General features: G+C 44.0%; 2 protein-coding genes across 3 annotated transcripts in view; one reads left to right on the top strand and one right to left on the bottom strand.

Annotated features, from left to right (window-relative positions):
• Positions 1-902: 902 nt before the first annotated feature.
• Positions 903-14,202, bottom strand: GPR137C (G protein-coupled receptor 137C). The gene is made up of 7 exons (XM_072116111.1): positions 13,739-14,202; positions 7,975-8,018; positions 7,045-7,267; positions 3,636-3,785; positions 3,299-3,424; positions 3,032-3,156; positions 903-2,618 (listed from the first exon to the last, which is right to left on the bottom strand). Exons 1-7 carry the CDS (start codon positions 14,054-14,056, stop codon positions 2,477-2,479), a joined length of 1,128 nt encoding a protein of 375 aa, XP_071972212.1. The 5' UTR covers positions 14,057-14,202; the 3' UTR covers positions 903-2,476.
• Positions 14,203-14,247: 45 nt separating this feature from the next.
• The window catches only part of TXNDC16 (thioredoxin domain containing 16), a 48,354-nt gene continuing 47,440 nt past the window's right edge, over positions 14,248-15,161 (top strand). For both annotated transcript variants that reach the window (XM_072116110.1, XM_072116109.1), the window contains exon 1: positions 14,248-14,568. The gene's annotated coding sequence lies outside the window, so the exon portion shown is untranslated. The remainder of the gene's footprint in view (positions 14,569-15,161) is intronic.

Below are 15,161 nucleotides of genomic sequence, written 5' to 3'. Positions count from 1 at the left end.
GAAAAATCAAAGAGAAGTAAAGCTTTACCTCCTGCCACCCACTTAGATCAATGTAGAGTCCTCCATACAGCAATACATCGTCTAGGATGGCATCCATGTGTATGGAAAGTAATGGCTTAAGAGGGAAACCCCTTTCACAAGGTATGGATGGCATGGGTAACAGCTGACAGTATATTACAGTCTTTGGGTTAAGGGGGAGCACTTATTACACATTGTAGCTTTGATTTACATGGGGACAACACTTCATATTAAAAAGGCAGCTACAATGGTTCATTAAATTAGAAACCTAAGAGATTCAATACAAAAGATCTAGATTTAATACTTAGACAGAAAAAATGTGATTACTTTCAGAACAGAATTAAAGGGGTTTTTCCCAAAAAACAAGTTAGGCCCTATTCACAGGCCTCAGGTTATTTATAGATAATGTAGCAGAAGGGTAATGCGCTACCGTCAGCTCCATTAATCTCGGGGAGTGACAAGGGGTCTGACGGAGGTACCTGGGACGCCTCGTTCTCATGATCTGTGGGCAGGGGTGCAACAGCCATGAGAGAAGTTGAGCCTCTTTCCTCAGGCAGCTCCACCTGCAACTAGATGGGGGGGCAGCATCAGGGGCATAGTTATGTCTTCAAAGCAGAACCTGGCACCTAAAAATAGTGTCTTTTCACAACGGATATCACATTACATAGATAACCCATTTACTAATAAAAGAAAATAACCCAATATATTACTACTGGATGGGGTGCCATTCTATATCTCGCCTCAGGTCACAGTGTTTAGGTTCACCCCCGTCTGTGGGGGGGTCTCTTTACCATCGATCAGCAAGTGAAGCCAAATCTGGTGGCTAGGGCTTAACTGGTTTGGTGGGAAAAACCCTTTAAGAAAACTCAAAAAATAAAACCAGAGTTATTTACTATTTTATTGGATTTGAGAAACAAAAACTTATAAAACACCAAGTGGGATTCGTTGCCACAGGCAAAACTACCATCTAGTTTTTCTTCATGAAAAACACCATTTTTATTTTGATTAAAAAGGTAATCTGGTGGTATTTATGACCATATAAAGCTGTAGACAGCGTTTGGTAGTTGTAATCGTACCTTTGGGTGTGTTAGTAACAGAAGGACTGAGAAAATGAATTTACATTCCAGGATTGTAGTAGCACTGGTATCATTGTATTGCTGCACATCCCCAACACCACAAGTAACTGCTGTAATAGTCAAACAGAAGCCCAATTCAGCAGTGACTCAGAACAGGGGTTTGACTGCAGCAGTAAATGAGATCTCAAACACCAGTGTACTAGAACACTCCAGATACAATCCTGGAATATAAATACACACTCTTCACAGTTCTATTACTACTGACACACAAAGCTAAGGTTACACAGAACTCCAGGGCCAATAGCAAACACTGTCTTTAGCTTTGCATGGTAAAAACTGGTGACAAATTCATAATTTCTTATTACATCTTCAAAGCTAACAGTTTGCCATTATTTTTGTAAGACCGAGCTCTGAGATAAAAGATAACCTGCTGGCTGTGTGAGACAGTAAGAGGGAAAGCTCACCTCGGGCTACATTCACACGAATGTATGGGGGACGTATATACAGCCGACGTATATACAACCCCCATTCACTTCTATGGCCTCACAGTGCCGTACGGAAGTGTAAAAAGAAAAGGCATGTCCTTTCTTTCTACGGAACACGGCACCGTATATTCTATGGAGAGGGGCGGGGTGAGCTGCACTCATCCCCTGCTCCTCGCCGCAGCTCTGTTTTACGCTGTACTACGATACCGCGGGCATACATTGTGCGAATGTAGCCTTATACGGGGAAGCAATGTGGTGGTGGTACCAAAAAGTGATAGTTTCCCAGCTTACTTCTACTTTTGGAGGCAGTAGTGTCCCATAAGCAGAAACCATGTTGCCATCTAATACACTACAAAACCAGAAAGGAATATTTTAAGCTTACATTGGTAAAATGCAGTGTACCCAATTCTATGAACAAAGTTTTGTTAATGTTTACAGCAGAGTCTTAGAAATGTGATCCCCATCAGCTAGCTGCTCCTCCTTTTTATTTTGGCATTGAGTGGGAAAACAGAATATAGAAGAGATACCATGAACCCCTCAAACATTTGTATGCAATGATGACTTAACGCATTGCAGTCTTTTTTGGTTTGCAGTGTCTGGGGATGGTAGGAACAAGTCTTTCAACATGAAACATTTATGTGCAAAATCCGCACGTTTACGGAATTCCTTAAGAAATCTTCTGGCTGCTATTTCACTCCTGAAGACCTTCAAGGACATTCAAATTCAAGACTAGGTTTTTATAGTCTTAAAAAAGAAAAACAAAAAAACCCCCAAAAAAACGGAATGTGTATTCGCAAACGCGGCATTAACGTAAACATAAGGTATTGGACGCGCCTTACTGTGTCATAGCAGCAGAGGGCTGCAGAAGGTGCAAGTGTAAATGTCCAGTCAGTAGGGTCACGCCAACGTATTAGCTCCACATGTGAACAGGATAGGAGTCCCTGAAGCCGGCTCACTAAGTAGAGGTGGGGCCAGTGCACAGCTGCTGGTCGGACATATTGCTCCATACCATCCAGAAGTTTTTGGGGTAGACGATACACTGAAAAGATAAAAATAAATAAAATAAATAGCGTTATGCAAAAGGAAAGCCACTGTCTAGTAGATTATGGGCCTTCTGCAAGGCTACCCCACATGTATAGGACAATCTACAAGAAAGCATGCTAATCCCAGAGAATGTTCTGGCTGGATTCCACAGAACACATTGCCTGGGGAAGGGGCTCCAAGCGTCATATGATGCAAGGGGCCTCTTCCCTGCAGGACAAAAGCAACTGAGAACAAGGTTATAGGATGCAAGGATCTCGTGAGAAACCTCTAGACAACAGCAGTGAGCTATAACAGTGAAGCTTACATTCCTGTTCCATTATGGTCCAGGATCTGTGATCAGTGCACATTTGTGCGTTTTAGCCATGAAAGAAGCAGCCTCTCTAAGCAATGTCCTTTGTACAAGCTTACCTTCCCCTTTCAGGTCTGGCACCCGCCAGCCGGGGCAAGTCATCATCACTATCATATCTTCTAGGATTGTCAAAAAAGTAGGCTCTTGACCCAAAGCTGTGACTATTTACCATACCAGCTGGTTCCTGCAAGAATTCAAACAAAGCTGGAATTTGTGCCTTATAGAAAAGCAAGGGACACAGTAATCAAAGTGGAACCCTAAGACGGGAAAACTCTTATTAGAAAACCTTCAGAGCACAACTGATCGCCCATTGAACATGAACTCACCAGGTTTTGGCTCAGCTTCTTAGCCCGGAAGAAGTATGCCATCAGGCTCATTGGCAGGAATTCACAGAACAGAAGAATAATCACAAAGATGAGATATTCCAGACTATTCGTCTCTTCTGTAACAGCCTGGAGGAAGTGGACATATGTGAGAACATAGTGTTAACCCTTTCGTTCCACTCACACAACTACTGGTCTTCCTTTCTCTCTTACATTCCCAACAGTTACACAAGTAATTGTCAATGATTTGCTTTAACCCAAACATGGACAGGGAAGAATTAATTATACTTTATAGAATATCAGTGTCAGGTCACTTCCATATAGAGAAGAAAGTACTCACATGATCGGAGACTCCTCTCCAGCCATAGCTGAAGGGGCTTGGCTTGTTTTCTGGCTGGATGGAAATGACAACCAAGTTGTATAACGCTCTCAGGATATAGAGTACGCTGATCACAGAGCCAGTTACAACAGCTTGGCTTCCAGAGGTGCCCTAAACCAGAGCAAACAAAATCAGCCTCACAACCAAAGATACTGGAAATTAAAAAAGGTTCTCATCCTAGACTGGGTCATCTCTGTTTAAAGGATATCTACCACCAGGGTGAAAGATTGTAACCCGGGCACACTGACCTACTGGTGTGTGCCCTGGCTGGTTTTCAAAAATTATGCAAAAGAGCTCCAAGCTCCATAGGTGTTAATGGAGCCCCTAAGGCTCATTTGCATAAAAAATAAAATAAATAAAATAAAGATAAAAAGAGCAGATCCTGCCAGAGGGGGCACACATCAGTATGTCAGTGTGCTTGTGTAACAATCCTTCATCCTGGTTGTAGATGCCCCTTTAAGGGTACCCTGCTCTAGAGTCATCTGAAACTTTGTCCAGGGCTGGACCCCCTAACACTGACAAACAAGACCAATTCTATCATACCATCCTCCATGCTTTACTAGCCGTGCTGCTGTGTAAATCTTCAGATTCTAGTAACTGCACATAGAGGGGGGGGGGGTTTGGAGATTATGCCGTATAACAATACTGTATACAGAATCACAGGAATGCACAGAAGTCTAATAGTCCTATGTAGTACATCGTTTAGTTCCACATACTATTTTAAGTTACAGTATTTGCAAATTTGCTGAAGCTTGACAGAAATCTTTTTTTTACCCCCTTCATGGCTACAAATGCCGTTAGTCACACCATCCATTATTTAAAGGGGCGTTATGATCCTGGCCATAAACAGACATCTGAAAGCATCTTCCCTACAAGCTTCTGCCGAATACAGCAGAGCACCCTCCTTGTGGAGGGGCTATGAGGGGGGCTCCCCTGCTTTCTTCAGAGGAGGCAGTTCCATCAGGGTTTATCTAGAGAAAGGTGTTGGAAACAGTCTTTCCATGTGAATACTTAGACGCTTCACAAGACCATCATTCTGCCTGCAAATCAAAACGTTTACGGAGAGTGGTTTACGTATTTGGCAAAGCTTGACGACTTTCAAATAATAATATGTTCACCAGGTCTTGGAACCAGAAAAGAACCATTTTTAAGTTATTGTCTAAACAACTAAACTTTCCCAATTCTATTAATATGTAAATTGCATTCATGATATTTTAGGACTTTTATACCAAGAATGTTTGCCAATGGGAAACTCCCTTAACATTTTGGCTAAAGCCACTTCTTTCTCCCCTTTTGGAAGCTGTAATGTTATATTTTTCAGCTTAAAGAGCTGTATGAGGGCTTGTTTTCTTTCTAATGTCAGTATTTGAACAAATGTTAAGCCCCATCAGTGATGAAACCCCCACAGATCACAAAAAAATGGGGAGGTCCAATTGGGTCCCACGTACCTTGGTTGGACCACTCGTCGCTCCGTCAGACTAATTAAGCAGACGGCCGCATGTGACCGTTCTGCTCCATAAATCTCACCAATCTCCATCTGACAGAGCTTTGAGGGGTCAGATAGAGGAATGTGGGACCCCATTGGACCCCTCGCTTTTGTGATCTGTGGGGGTGATTTGTGGAAAAACCCCTTTAAAGAGGACCACCTTTCACAACCTCACATGTGGAGATTAGCATAACATTCTGTAGTGGCACCGAATTTTACTTTAGCACCTGGAGATATCAGTACCGGTATCTGACCATTATAATCAGTGTTCCGTCAGTGAAGAGGGGCTGGAGGCATGTGCTATGCCATTCAGCAGAAGGCAATGTTAAAGAAGCTGCTATGAACTATAGTGAGCTGTGATTTTTTTTCCTATGTTCATCTGAAGGCTGTGTTCACACACATTCTGTTAGTATTCTGTTGACGTTGGGTTTACAAAATCACAATGTCACGAGATTCCATTTACACCACAATTGAGTTGTGAAAGCAATGTACACTCAATGTGAACGCAAAGTGTGATGTTACTACAAATGCAAACATGATATGAACACAGATGCAATGTAAACGTAAACAAGGTTACCGCAAAATCATTGAAAACATTAAACGTGATGGAAAGATATCCACTTTACGTTTACGCAAACATGACATTTACATGGTGTTTGCGCTAATATCACATTTACATCGAAATGGCACTTGGAGTTTTGCTGGTGATTACATGCCATTAGTACTGCATTTTCGCCGCAGTTACACGTACTTGGCATTTGCTGTTATGCCACTGTTATTTACACTTCCGTTTATGTGGCAATTGCCATTATGGCCCATTTACACCTTCATTTATGCGTTTGTGTCATTTGCATATATGTAAACACGATGCAAATATAGAATTTGTGTTACATTTACATCTACGTTGCATGCATTTATGGCGGGGTCTGCGTCACATTTATGTTGTCTTTGCAATGCATCTGCTTCCAAGGCATTCATGTTTACATTGTGTAAATGCAATGTAAACAGAATACTAGCAAAATGTGTGTGAACACAGCCTTTAGATGAAGATTAAAAAAAGTTAAAATTTATAGCTCACAACTGTTCATAGCAGCTTCTCTGACATTGAATGCTGTTGATTGGACAGCTTGAGAGAAGATTTGCTTAACATACGCCTCCAGCTCCTCCTCTGACCAAACACAGATTACAAGGGTCAGAAACTGGGACTGATGTCTCCATAACTGTGGGGGCTAGAAAGAAAATTCAAAGCACTCCACATGGTTTTTCTTCACGTGTGAGATGGTGAAAGGTGCTCTTTAAATATTCCATGCAAAAGTCGGAAGTAGGAAAAAAAAAAAAATTCCAAAGGCATTTGACAGCTTTCTTGCAGTTTAAGAAAACTTTTTTCCTTTGGGTCAGTCTGATCAGACAATTTAATATACTTTTCCAATAACTTTTCCATCCTTCCATGTACAGAGCTGTGTAAAGCACAACATTTTCAGGATGAGCTGATGGTTTTATCCCTACCATTCTGTGGATTATTCTACCTTAGAATATAACATACCTCACACATTGTGGGATGCAAGAATACCTACATATTTATTTTTGTCTGTTTATGGTTTTTTTAATTGCTGATATAATATAATATTGCAGTATAATGTAAATCTTTAAATAAAGGGGGATGGGACCCACCAAATCTTGCTAGAATGTGGATAATGATGTAGATGAAGGTTTAAATCTAGACAATGGCCCTCTTATAACAGAATCAAGGCAGGCCGAGAGAGACCGATCCCTTAAAATAAAGGTCATTACATCTTTTGTCAGGGGGCACTGGGATCCAATAGGCTGTACAACACCTTCTATAGGAAGTATAAAGCATTCAATGGTAAAGAGCCAAATCCATACCTTGGATTCTAGGTAGACATATGCCGGAGACATGTTGGCAATCCTATACGTGTTATTGGCCAAGGAGATGGAACAGGCAGCAAAAAGACAGTCACTAAATATCATCCTGATCATTGTGATCCATCCATGCTGGTCATCGGTCCCATTATCAATCAATATGCAGGATAGGTTTACTATTAGGAAAGCAAGGCTAGTGAGAAGAAATCCTATGTGTAAGGGGATCCTGTTAAAAAAAAAAAAAAAAAAAGGATATGTCACTTACATAGATCATTGTAATAGCCTGGCTGCAGACTACCTATAGTGACAGCATCTACTCTTAGGCCAGGGATCCCCAGATGGAATTGCAGAAACCAGATGAAAAAATGTCCGTTATAAGCTGCTGTTTTTCTTTGGCAGCGTTTAGAGCACAGTATGGAGCAATATCCAAAATTATAAAGGTGCTAAACATTTGAGTATTAGAAATTCAATTTGTGTCCCTGGCCTTCAGCTTTTCCAGGGTGATAGACAAGTTGCTTCTGTTCTATGTTGAAAAATTTGATGAAGTATTTGGGAAAAAAAAATCAAGAGATTAGCTGCAAGTAGAAAATTCAAAAGGCACAAGAGTCAAGTCCCCTTAAAAACCCTAGAAAAGGAACAAATTAAATACATATTATTCCATATGGGCATTAGAACTCTGAGGTAATATTACACTTGTTATGTCCCCTATAATTTGTACAGCGCTGCAGAATTTGATGGCGCTATATAAAATATTATTACATAGTTACTTGCCTTTCATTGGCTGCCCATTCCTGCAGCACAACCCTCCAGAAGTGTCAAAAGGCTGCACTGCAGGAGCAAGCAAGTAACCAGTTTTCTGTAGACTTGCCCTGTGTCGATTGCTAGAGGACTTAACACTATAAATAAGAGGCAGGAGTCCATCTTGATACTTACTTGTATCTGTTGAATTCAGGGGAGCAGCGGGCTTTAAAAATGACCTACAAAAAAAGTAAATAAATAAATGTAAAGACAGTGTAATGAGACAGTCCTTCAAAGTAGATATGGGTATTCCGACTCTTAGTGAGCGGCACCCAACGAGTCAGTTCACTAAGAGCCGGCTCTTGAAGGGCTCCCTTTTACATGTATAATAGGGAGTTGCCCTCCAGCCAGTACCCCCACTCCACACCACTTTTAACCTGATTGAATCAGGTAGAAGGGGTGTGGTGTGCCAGTTATGGGCGGGGTTAAATTAGCCATAGGGGAGAGGAGCCATAGGGGTGTTAAAGAGCAGTCACGTTCGAATACGACGCATCACTACCAAAGTCAAAGGGTGAAGAATGATCCAAGACAGTTACAAAAACAAAACCTGTGGAAGGACATGTGCACTTGGAATTTGCTTGATACTACAGCAGAAGTTGTAGTCATATGGCTTCTCCCCTGACCACTGCTGAATGTCTTGTTTGTAAAGGTACTTTGGTTCAAGTCACTGAATAAAGTTCCCAAAGTTTATAGGCTCTTTAGGAACGTTTCAATGGCCCATACCAGCAGATTTATGCCTATGAGTGGCATAGACAAACATTACCCTGTTCTTCCATAGAAGTTTCAGTATAAACAACTAGCAGCAGCTAGGCCCTCTCCTCCCAGATATTAAACATCCAAGAGCATTACCTTATCTATGTGGGAGCTACAAAAGTGTATACACAGTCAAGATCTCCCTGAAAGACCTTGTCAGCAATGAACCCCCCCCCCCATTATACTCTACAGAAAGTAACCCCATGAACATATCACCCCTAATTCAAACAAAGAACAGATTTTTTGCAAATTGCTCAGTAAAAATACCTTAGAGTAGACGGAACTTGGAACCTTATGTACGATGCAGTTATAATCTCAAGTCCTGCAATCTAAATTCTGGCTTTAGAGTTTATAAAATAGAACTGTATGACTTACTGGGCCAAGGCTGGGTTCTCATAACGTTTTGTTCCATACATTGTAAGGACACATCTGGGAGATTCCAACCTGTGCCTTACAATGCATGGCACAGATGTACAGTGGGGTACGTGGCCTGGGGACCGCTACTCCACCTGAATGTGAGGGAGGAGTGCACAACCGCAGAAGCCTCATATGGACTGTGACATAACTGGGTCCCCCAATCCTGCTGAGAGATGTATCCACTCAGCAAGCCTGCAAGAGGGATGCAATACGCTTCATGCCACCCCATAGGCCTCTGCTGAGTGTATTACATCACTCAGCAAAGAGGATTAAGCGTCCCATGAGCCCCAGGCTGTTCACAGCACTAGGCCCCCCCCAGCCCCCAAAGTAACATGTGCATGGATGTTAGGACTTAAGTGCTACTCTATAGCCTTAGTCTTTTACTGTTCATAACAGTAATTTGATGATGAACTTTAATCATGCCTTAGAACCCATCTATTTAGGAAGCCACTCACATTACCCAACTGCATGAAACCCTCCACCCCGACTACCGTCCCCTTTAATGAAATGTCCACCCAAGATGTCCCACTTTAATGGAATGTACACAGAAGGGTCCTCTTGGGGGTGGGTGGGGGGAGGTAAAGGAACCTATACCAGCCCCTCCTTCCAACCCAGACGCATCACTATGACACTGCTGCGTGATATCATAGTGTAAAGGCCTGGGCAGCGCACACACTGATGTCACGCAACTGCGACACCGCAAGACTCATGGTGGTTCTTCATATAGGGCCGATACCGCCTATATGAAGAGCAGCCATTGACACAGCTGGATGGAAAGATGTAGCTATACATTGAGAGCATCCAGAAAGAAAAAAAAAAAAAAAAAAAAAAAAAAAAAAAGGGATGTGAACCCAGTATTATATATATATATACCAGAAACATTCAACAGTTTTAGATTTTTGCACCATTCAGTATGCAAAACCTAGTGAGCCTGGTTTACCAGCTATCTACTGGTTGCCATATTGGACTTTATTAAAAGTTGCAAAACTTGTTGATAAAGTTTCCAGTAAATAGGTAAAAAAAAAATATCAGCATACATATGCCAAATTTATAAAACCCTGAAGTTGAATACAGACCACCCCTTTAAATGGCTCTAGTGCAAATTTGTGGGTGGTCTGCTCAAAGAGGTTTCACTGTAATACAGGACTATTGTAGTCCTTCATTTCTTGCATCTGGTTCTTATGGAGCCTTTAGTCAGAAACCTCTCCCCTACCAGATCATCAAATTTTTCCTATAGTGGGGTGATTAAATCTTTACAAAAAAAAGTCATTATGAAAGACCAATTATTACTGCAAACGATCTCACTTGGCACCAGCCAAGTGCTAGAAGGGAGACCGCCAACCATGACGGACACCATGACTGCATCGCTGAGCACCTGGAACTGCACAATGAGAGGAGGAGGAAAGGAGATTACACTGGAGCTGAAAACAGAACCCAGGCGGACGGTGACGTAATGGCTGGCAGGGAGCCATCCAACACCACATTGCTGCCAAACACAAAAGCCATTCTCCCCATATTCCTTCCCAAATATATCAATTCACCTCCTCCGGTGCACGTGCCATTCTTCTGGATCCTTATCCTTTAATCTTCTCTGCTAAACATGACAGATAATCTGATAATTTGGAGTTAGCCTCTCTGGGTGAATAAGGGGGAGGGAGAGGAGCAAGGTCTGCCCAAAGAGGTATGTTTTTACTTTCTATAGCAAAAGCCTAGGGTCTCACCACCACCACAACTGTTCACATACTGAAAATAATGTCCAGAGTGTTGGGTCACTGACAACAGCAACAATGTTGTGATTGAAAATTCACTTACATCTGTCCATTGTATTATTTTTTTACTTAGACAAAAGGGGTCTGCTGTGTGGAGGGGGCTACAAGGAGATATGGGCACTCTGTTACTTCTATTTCCAGAACATAGAAAGAGCGTATAACCTAAGGTTGCATTCAAGTGAATAGCAGAGCTGTGGTACCAAGCACTAATACAATGAATGGAGCCATCTGCCTCCAGGTCACGTCTCTATACATCTCTGGCACAGGCTGGAAAAAGGTTGAAAGTATAAAAAATGGCTCAGGAAGAGATTTGGAAAATTTGGGAATATGGAAAAGCCATTCCTTAGCAGTGCCAATAGTCAGTGTGGCAGAGACCTTACCCTGCTGAAAGATGCCACTTCTGCATCAAAGAGCTGCCTTAATCTGCATTGTTTAGGCATCAAAGTAGTTCCTTTGCTCTTGTGCCCATCATAGGCACTTTTGAGAAGGACAAGGTATAGTATGGATATACTGACCATTGTTATAACCTGGCAAGTTTCTAGAACATGGAGCAGTGCTACATCTTGCGTGATCGGGTACCAGACAGGATAGGCTCTTACATGCACTATTCAGCCATCCAGGAGCCATTTGTCTTTATACCATGTTTAGGAGGTACAAGACACCACAAATACCTAACAATTACAAGATGCTATCACTCAGTTATCTAGATCCTTAGGATGCATTCACACGTTCAGTTTTTTGGATGCAGTTTCCAAGGTCCAAAAAAAAAAAAAAAAAGTGTAGGAGCAGCTTATCCCAATGATAGGTTCCTACCCATTATAATCCACAACTGATTTTAACTTTGAAAACTGCATCTGAAAAACTAAAGAAAAATGGGTAGTTCCCAGTCTAGGACAGGTGCCATAATCACAAGATACAGCATTCACTTGACTGTTATGGCTCGGTATAATACCAGCCGTATCGTGAGCTATACCAAAATGACAAACTCCACTCTCCTGTGTGTAGATCACAATATCTAGCACCCAACACCTACAGGGTTACGATGCATCCTTGAATTTAACAAACCATTTACATAGCAGCCAAGTAAACACACAAAACACCAAAACATTAAAAACTATGACGGGATTCAGCCCCAGGGAGGGGGTGCGCAGCAGCTGAGGCGGCAGAGATGCCACTTAGTGGATCGATAATAACTCAGCATCTATTACTCTGCAGGAAGTCATCACACCCCTGACAAAGCATGAATAAGCACCATACAACTCCACAGGGAGGAGGGGGTTAACTAATGAGGTCACTCCTTGTAAGCAAAGCAGTGCTCCCCCTGCAGGCCTAGGAGCACACATTCACTGCTGCACAGGGAGCAAAACTAGAATTTACAAGGCTCAAGAAATATAAAAAGGATCTAGGAAGGAGGAGGGGGGGGGGGGGTGTTACATCCTACAGGCCATATGATGAACTGCAGTGACAAGGTAGAAGACAATATAGAGAAGCACAATAGGCCCCCTGCAGGCCACCGGAGGAATAACTGGAAGAGCGATGTCACACAGTACAAGAAACTTACATACAAGACAATGGGGCAGATTTATCAAGCCGTCTGAAAGTCAGAATATTTCTAGTTGCCCATGGCAACCAATAACAGCTCCCCTTTAAAATATTCATGAGCATTGGTAAAATGAAAGCTGAGCTGTGATTGGTTGCCATGGGCAACTAGAAATATTCTGACTTTCAGACAGCTTGATAAATCTGCCCCAATGTCCTATATATGTGCGAGTGGAGCCCCAGTAGCACATAGGTATTGTTCTATATACAAGGAGAGACCAGCTTACTGCCATAGAGCCGGTACCACTCAGGTATTGTCCAACATATATACGGCGAGAGCCGTCTCCTGTATACACAGGGGGCGCCCCAGTGGCGCACAGGTATTGTCCTGCATACACAGGGGGAGCCCCAGTATTACACAGGTATTGTCCTGCATACACAGGGGGCGCCCCAGTGGCGCACAGGTATTGTCCTGCATACACAGGGGGCGCCCCAGTGGCGCACAGGTATTGTCCTGCATACACAGGGGGCGCCCCAGTGGCGCACAGGTATTGTCCTGCATACACAGGGGGCGCCCCAGTGGCGCACAGGTATTGTCCTGCATACACAGGGGGCGCCCCAGTGGCGCACAGGTATTGTCCTGTATACACAGGGGGAGCCCCAGTGGCGCACAGGTATTGTCCTGTATACACAGGGGGAGCCCCAGTGGCGCACAGGTATTGTCCTGCATACACAGGGGGAGCCCCAGTGGCGCACAGGTATTGTCCTGTATACACAGGGGGAACCCCAGTATTACACAGGTATTGTCCTGTATACACATGGGGAGCCCCAGTATTACACAGGTATTGTCCTGTATACACAGGGGGAACCCCAGTATTACACAGGTATTGTCCTGTATACACATGGGGAGCCCCAGTATTACACAGGTATTGTCCTGTATACACAGGGGGAACCCCAGTATTACACAGGTATTGTCCTATATACACATGGGGAGCCCCAGTATTACACAGGTATTGTCCTGCATACACATGGGGAGCCCCAGTACCACACAGGTATTGTCCTGCATACACATGGGGAGCCCCAGTACCACACAGGTATTGTCCTGCATACACCTGAGGAGAGCAGCTCACCCCCATAGCAGAGGGCCAGTCGTACAGATGCCGGGCACACGCGCGCCCCCTGCAGGCCGCAGTTGGAGTGCACCCGAGCACAGCTCCGGGGAGTGAGGAGTTAAGCAGTGATGTCACCCGCTCCGCACTGTACACAAGAACTTAGAGAAGACGGAGAGATGACAGCAGCACAAAGCAGAAGAGCTCAGCATCCTCCTCCTGTGTCCGAGGAGAGCAGCGCGCCCCCTGCCGGCACTAACTACTACTGCACCCACTCAAAGTCAGCAGCGGCGCCACCTAGCGAGGACTCACCTGGGAAAAATAGAGGTTGAGCAAACACAGGGTGCAGAACTGCAGGCAGATGGGGGCGCAATAGAGGAGCCAGTGAGGGAACGGCTGCAGGGCATTGGCCTGGGCACAGCTTGTCAGGTAGAAGGAGAACAGCACGGTCCTAAAGCCGGCCCAGAGCAGGCACAGGAAGAGCAGCAGGCTCTGATAGCTCAGCCTCTTCTGCTTGTAGTGCAGCAGCAGCCAGAGCTGCACGTACACCGCCAGGAAGAGCAGCGAGCACAGCGCCGTGCACAGCACCGTCACCGCCAGCTCCACTGCCCAGGGAATGGCAGCTTTCATGGTGAGTCAGGCGAGGCAGCTCATGTCCCCGCGCCCCCCACTCTCTTCTCCTCCTCTGCAGTTCTCCCTCTCTTCAAAACAACTCCACTGGAAGACATCAGCTGAGCCCGACCATTTGAGGTACTCAGCGCTCAGCTGATTGGTGACTCATAGCTCCGCCCACTTGTGTTTCTGCTTTATTATAGGACAAGGAGGGTGTCCATTATAACCACACTGCCCGGCCTCCCCAGAGCAGGGACGGCGCTGATAACTGATTGGACTGAAGTAACTCCGCCCAGTGGAGGCAAAGAATATTATTGGTTGCTATCAACGTGTGTCACTCCTTTGTTTCAGCTTAGAATCCGCCTACTGCCGGATGGTGGTTGGTCAAGGGGATCTCTATGGTGACGGCTGGGTGGGACTTTTAGGTGGAGCTGCTTGTGACGGCTGTCAATCTGAAGAAAACATAGAAGTTAGTGGTACCCAGGCTGCTCCCGGAGCGAGGGGAGGGGCATCAGAGGAGGCAGCTGCAGGTAAGTCACACATCATCGCTGTACCCAGTGGTGGGGCAGAACACAGCGAGCGGCCCCCACCACCGGTATAACAATATAGCCACCACACAGTGACCCATAGTGGCAGACACTTCCATCACATCTCTGTCCTTATCTACTATTCCCTGTCTCCTCCATGTGATGCCGCAGCTGGAATCTGTGAGGTTACAATAATATAGAATTGGGGACAGGTTTGGATTCACAACACAAAATGCAGAAATACGTCCGAGTCTTTACACACTCATGTTACATGGCTTCCGTTTCTATGCATCAACGTGCCTTTCTGAACTGTGCTGTGCCCTTATGTGCAGGATAGGAGTAGTAGTACTGTGCTGTGGATATTATATGTATATGATAAGGGTAGTAGTACTGTGACCCATTATATTTAGGATAGACGAACTTTGCATCCATATATAAAAGATAGGAGTAGTAGCACTGGGCCCATATATACAAGATAGGAGTAGTAGTACTACGCTACTTCTTTATATACAAGATAGGAGTAGTAGTACTACGCTACTTCTTTATATACAAGATATACAAGATAGGAGCAGTAGTACTATGCTATTTCTTTATAT

This window comes from Engystomops pustulosus, chromosome 7, assembly GCF_040894005.1.
Source record: "Engystomops pustulosus chromosome 7, aEngPut4.maternal, whole genome shotgun sequence".
NCBI lineage: Eukaryota > Metazoa > Chordata > Amphibia > Anura > Leptodactylidae > Engystomops > Engystomops pustulosus.
Note: the sequence above shows the minus strand (reverse complement) of the source record. Positions and strands in the feature narration are given on the sequence as shown.